General features: G+C 53.0%; 1 protein-coding gene across 1 annotated transcript in view; it reads right to left on the minus strand.

Moving 5' to 3' along the window:
* MYO5B (myosin VB) overlaps positions 1-5,145 on the minus strand; it is a 386,556-nt gene extending 381,411 nt beyond the window's left edge. Inside the window, exon 1 of the mRNA XM_084832892.1 lies at positions 4,617-5,145. Coding sequence (XP_084689018.1) covers positions 4,617-4,643 — 27 coding nt within the window. The 5' untranslated portion in view covers positions 4,644-5,145. The remainder of the gene's footprint in view (positions 1-4,616) is intronic.
* Positions 5,146-6,000: the final 855 nt, after the last annotated feature.

The raw sequence follows: 6,000 nt of genomic DNA on the forward strand, positions 1-6,000 counted from the left end.
TACAATAAACCTTTAGGGCCCAACTACACATTATGTTGAGAATTCTACGACTGGAACTCCAATGCAATTTTTCTTCCACAAAAAGCAGCTGCAGAAGGGAGGGGAGAAGGAATTTGTATGGGGGCATGGCACAGGGTTGGGCCCCTTCCCCTTGCACCAAATCAGGGGGCGGGGGGACACAGCCAGGAAGAGAAAGAAAAATTGCTGCTTTTTGAAGGAGGAAACTACATTGGGAGTTCCAATCACGCAACTCCAACAGCCCTACTCAAGCATTCCAGATCACCCAGTTAACACTGCACGGAGCGGGGCCGTGCCTGCTGGGAACCAGTGAGCAAGTAGGCAATGGCGTCTACTCCCCCTTCTCACCATCACTGTTGTTTGGGCCAGAGCGAGAGGCAGGTCAACACACAGGGTGCAATGATGACAAGGAGGAGCAAGTCCAGGGGGATCTTGTGAGTGGGCCCCTGCTGAGGCGTGGACCCTCTTGCAGGTGCCTGACCATGCCTATCCTTGACGCCAGCCTTGAACGAGGGCAACATCCTGTATATGGCTCCTCCTGTGATTAAGAACCCTGGCTGCGCAGAGTCCTCAATCACAGGAGATACACAAGTATATAGAGCAGAGTGCCCGCTTCAAACCTTCCCCCTCAATGCCTAGGCAGCAGGGGCTCAGGGCGAACAAGGGCACAAGACCAGCAGGCACAAGTCTGCTCTACAGCTCTACGCAAAACCAGTCACATGATTTAGGACACCCAGCTAACGCATAGCTTGGCCCTTAATTTCTCCAGTGCATTTGTTCATTTGGCAGGTAGCGCGAGGGGTTCGAGCAACTGTTACACAACCCAGCCAAAAGCAAAGTGTTAAAAAGGACAGGAACACGTGGTTTTTAAAAAAAGGACAGTGCAGGGACAAATATTATTTTAGAGCTGATCTGACAGTCGGAGGTTGCCACAGAACTGATGAAAACAAGCTTCCCTCATCTGCAGAGGGAAGCTGAAACTGGATCGGTCTCAAGAGAAGGAAGTTCTAGGGTCACTAGATAGCAAAGCAAGCTAGCTCCTCTTCCTTTAACAACACAACGGGGGGATTTTGGCATGTACAGCTTCATGTACAGGGGTATGAAACTACATCCACTGAATTTCCTTCTCATTTATTCCATCTGTATCCTACTAGTCCTCTAAGGACTGGGCATGTTTAGCCTTGAGAAGAGAAGACTGAGGGGAGATATGATAGCACTCTTCAAGTACTTGAAAGGTTGTCACAGAGAAGAAGGCCAGGATCTCTTCTTGATCATCCCAGCGTGCAGGACATGGAATAATGGGCTCAAGTTACAGGAAGCCAGATTCCGGCTGAACATCAGGAAAAACTTCCTGAGTGTCAGAGCAATACAACAATGGAACCAATTACCTGGGGAGGTGGTGGGCTCTCCCACACTGGAGGCCTTCAAGACGAGGCTGGACAGCCATTTGTCAGGGATGCTCTGACTTGGATTCCTGCATTGAGCAGGGGGTTGGACTCGATGGCCTTGTAGGCCCCTTCCAACCCTACTATTCTATGATTCTATGATTCTAAGGAACACGGTCCTCTACAACGGCGTCATATACATGGAAGTTATTCCATTTTATCCAAACAACCCTGTTTGGAAGACTAGATGAAAAGGTGGTAGCCTTAGACTGGGAGCTCAGGATTTGAACCCTGGTGGTCTCCTTGGTCCACAACTCTTATAAAGGCAGGAGCACGAGCCTAGACTTTGAAATTTATTTTATCCTGTCAAATTTTACACACAGAGGTAGGTAAACAGGCAGAGGGAGCTACCAGAGTGAAAAGAGGCCATCAGGACAACCTTGGCTTCTTGGCTGAGTCATGAATGGCGCTGCAACTACCACCATCACAGAGACACCGCAGCACAGCAGGAAGCAGCATTCGCCCACTGGTACAGGTTGACAGGCCAACATTTCAAGGAGACGGGGGAAGCAGAAGCCATTCTCCGGAGCAGAGCGGACAACGCTTAATTTCTCCAAGGAGAGGACCAGGCCTATTTGGTAATGACATTCTCTGACTTGAAAGCCTTCCTCACCTAGGAAAATGCACTCTGCACATGCCTAGAGGCAATTTCCCTAATGTTTATTTACAACATTTAGATACCACTCCACATCTAGACAGATTCTGGAGAGGTGAACAATACAAATAAAGTTCCCAACTACACGGAGATCAACTCTCTATCCTCAGCACAGTGGGTCAGAAGCAGAATTGACACAGTGGTCCACAGCAGCAGGTGCCTAAAAAGCAAAATATATCTCAGCAACCAAGCCAAGAGATCACTCAGAGTTTGCCATAGAAACCCAAGAGAACTGTTTACTTAAAAAAAAAAAAAAAACCACGTTTGCCCTACTGCAGCAGGAGAGGATGGATGAATCTGGGAAAAAACAAGCACAGCACAGACAGGGCTGGAGTTAAAGGGGGGCATGGTTGGGCACCTACCGAGGGCCCATGCCCCACCAGAGGCCCACTGACAACAGCGCCCTGGAGTTGCTCATCTTCGTCACCAGTGCAACCTACTTCCTCACCCGCCTCTTGCTCTGTCCCGCACAATGGTGGTGTTGCGAAGGAGGAGCAGGAGATGCCCCTGCCTGCTTGCTCACTGGCTCTCTCTGCCTGTCAAGCAAGCAAGCGGCAGCAATGGTGAGAAAGAGGGGGAGGAGCAATAGCCGCTGGTGGCAATGGCGGTGAGAAGGCAGACTCGCTGAGGGAGGCGGCCCGTTGAGGGTGTCTGGCTGCCTCATCTCCTGCTTCGCTGGTGCACTGAATGGGTAAACTCTGGTTCTGCAGGTTGTGACCAGCTGAGCAACCCTAAGGAGAAGAAGGTGAAGCAGACAAGCAAGGAGCATTCACTCATCAGGCTGATGGGAAGGAGGAGAGATTCCTTCCTTCCTCCAAATATAGATGTCAGACCCAAAACCTACAGCCAGACTTTCCTTTATGGACATTTTGTTGGCAGTAAGAGTCACCCCGCTCTAGCTGTGGCAGCTCCCCTATCTATGCCAAAGGGACGCGCTGGGACGGACACACCCGGAATCCGCAGGGGGAGGAAACTATCAGTTCTCTGCTTGCTTTTGTCCCATTGGGATCAGTCAGACATGGATAATTTATTATAAAGAAAGCCCCTTCTTCACACTCTAAATGGCTTGAACATTACAGATTGCCCCTTCAAAATTAAGGCACTGTTGGAAATCCTATGTCAGGTAAGAGGGAGGGGGAGGAAGTGTCCCTAATATAGAACTTCTGAGCAAAAAGGTCCCGAGATCAGGACAGGATATTTTTATGGTGCTCCTAAGCAGCGGTGCAGCGAGGTGATTTTAGACCCTGGACAATGGTCTGATGGCAGGGGGGCTTTCAGTTGTGAAGCACATTCCTACCATGTTAGAAGACCACCACCTGCAAAACTTTGCCGACCCTGATCTAAGACAAAAACACACACCTCCGCACGTGTGCCCTTCCGCATTTTAAACTCATTTAAATCCTAGCAGCAGCATGACTGCAGGAATAAAATGGAGTTTGTTCTGCTGCCCTCATCACCTGCCACTTTCCCGGTGGCCATTTGGGGGCCCTGGGTTGCAGGGCCCTGGACTTTGGCCCCAAGCTCCCAGCCCTAATTGCACCACTGCTCCAGAGCAGGAAGCAGCAGCCTGCTGCAGTGAGGGCTCTGCAGTCACACAGGGCTTTCAGGAAGCAGAGGAAGCAGAACCGCTCAGGTAGCAGCAGGAGAACAGGTGGAGGAGGCGGGGAGGAGGCGGAGGGATCCCAGCCAAGTCACCCAACAACTGCAGCCCTGGCTGCCTCCTAGCAACAAAACTTTAAAGTGTCTCTTACAAAAAGAAAACAGCAACCAGCAACCTAATGCAGAATATAGGAAACAGGAGGGCAGGGAACATTATTTCTTGGGGGCAGAAGCAAGCAGGCAGGTTCCACAGTCAGAATGCTGGGTTTGGATCGGCAAGATCCAAGTTCGAGTCCCACCCGTCCCATTCTGCTTGAAGCTTGGGGATTATCCAATATTATCCTCACAACAACCCTGTTAGGTAGGTTAGGCCAGGAGATGGCAACTGGCCCAAGGTCACCCAGCGCGGGTCACAGCTGAACAAGGATCTGGACTGAAGTCCCTCCGATCCAAGTCCAAACACATTCACCACTACACCGCACCAGCTCTCCACGAAGAGATTAGGGCGCCTTGAGCATCACACACACTTTCCCTCTCTCTGCCTCGGTTTCCCACCTGGAAAAGGGGGATAAGAGCGACTGACCTCCCAGCGTTTCAAAGCTGAAGCCTTCGGAACCGCCAAAGCTTGAACAGTCCCCAGCAAGGGACGGAATTCCCCGATACAGAGTGAAAACGAAGGTTGGTTCCGAGATGCCAACCGCAGAGCGCACGGGAAAGTGAGGCGCAGAAAGGAGAGCGCCCCGGGGGCGAGAAAAGTAGCGAAGACCACCGACAGGCCGAAGGGGAGGAAGATCCCAGGCGGGGCCGCGCGCGGGCAGCGCCCCCCGGGGTGGCGGTGGCGCCGCGGGAAGGCGGCCCCGCGCCGCGCCGCGCCGCGCCGCCCGCACCCCCGGCCTTACCTTGCTGTAGAGCTCGGCCACCGACATGTCCTCGCAGCCCGAGAGGGCGCCCGGCGGGGCGCGGCGGCGGCGGCGGGCGAGGGGCGCAGAGCGAAGCCGGCGCGCGTCCCCACCGCATCCAACACCCGGCACAAATCCCAAGTCGTCCGGCGCGGCGGAAAGAGGAAAGTCCGGCAGCGCTCACGGCAGGGGGGCAGAGCGCGCGGCGGGGCGCGCGGAGAGGCGGGCAGAGGCGCTGCCGACCCGGCGGCTCAAGCGGCGGGGCGCGCGACCTTTGCCCGGCCTGGGCGGCAGCTGAAGTTGTTCGCAAAACGCCCGGGGAAGCGCGAGGAAGGCGGAAGGGGGGGGGGCTGCAGCCGGCCGGCCGGGCGGGGCCGGGCGGGGCGGGGCTCGGTCGCCGCTCCCTCGCCAGGTATGGGAGGCGCTGCTGAGCGGAAAGGTGTCGGCAGGCGGCCGGCCGGCTCCGCTTTCCCGCGCCTGCCTGGTGCAGGTGGCGGAGGCGCCGCGCTCGCTCTCCCTCTACCCTTGTAGATCGGCTCTTGGGAATCCTTCGCGTGCAAGAGCCGGCGAGCACGCAGGCAGGGCTCGCCCTCTGCCGGCCGCTGGGCAGATCCTGCCCCTCCCCAGCTTCCTTCCTTCCATCCTGGAAAGGCAACAGGAACGAAGTTGTTAAACGCACAGACACACCACCGGGGTTGCCAACTTTTCTGTTTCCTGTGCACGCAGGAGAACCTTTGGCCACCCTCGCATCTCCGTCGCAGGAAGCGAACGAGCGGGCGGGCGGGAGAGAGAGAGAGAGATTCACATCCTGAATTTCTACTTGCTGCACAAAACCCAGAAATACAAAAAGTAAAGATAGCCGTGTAAAAATCCATATTAGTGCAATACCAATTTTAGGCCAACGAAAAGGTCACCCTAAAATCTTCAAGCTTTCGAGATCTCCAGAACTATTCATCTGGCAAGATGTTACCAAAAGCGGTCACATTTTGCCATATGAAGAGATCGGGAGATCTCCAACGCTTGCACATTTGTTGTGACCTTTGAGTTGGCCTGATAAAGGTATGACAGTAATATTAATTTTGAAAACAGAAAGACGTTCAGGGCACCTTAAAGACAAACACATTTACCCTGTTGATATGTTAATGGGCGGTTCTTATTATGTTGATAAAATGGATAAAAACAATATTATTTATTATTAACATTTATATACCACCTTATCTGCTGAAAAGCCATCAGGGCAGTGTTCAGCAATATATAACAAAAAGACTAATACATTTATTACGGCAAAAGCTGGAGACCACTTCATCAGATGCATGAAGTTTTAGTTTTGGTGGATATTTATATATACATATACCAGAAAAACAAATATAAACAGTGAGGTCAG

This window comes from Heloderma suspectum, chromosome 2, assembly GCF_057233095.1.
Source record: "Heloderma suspectum isolate Gila_16-S chromosome 2, 16-S_ref, whole genome shotgun sequence".
Classification (NCBI taxonomy): domain Eukaryota; kingdom Metazoa; phylum Chordata; class Lepidosauria; order Squamata; family Helodermatidae; genus Heloderma; species Heloderma suspectum.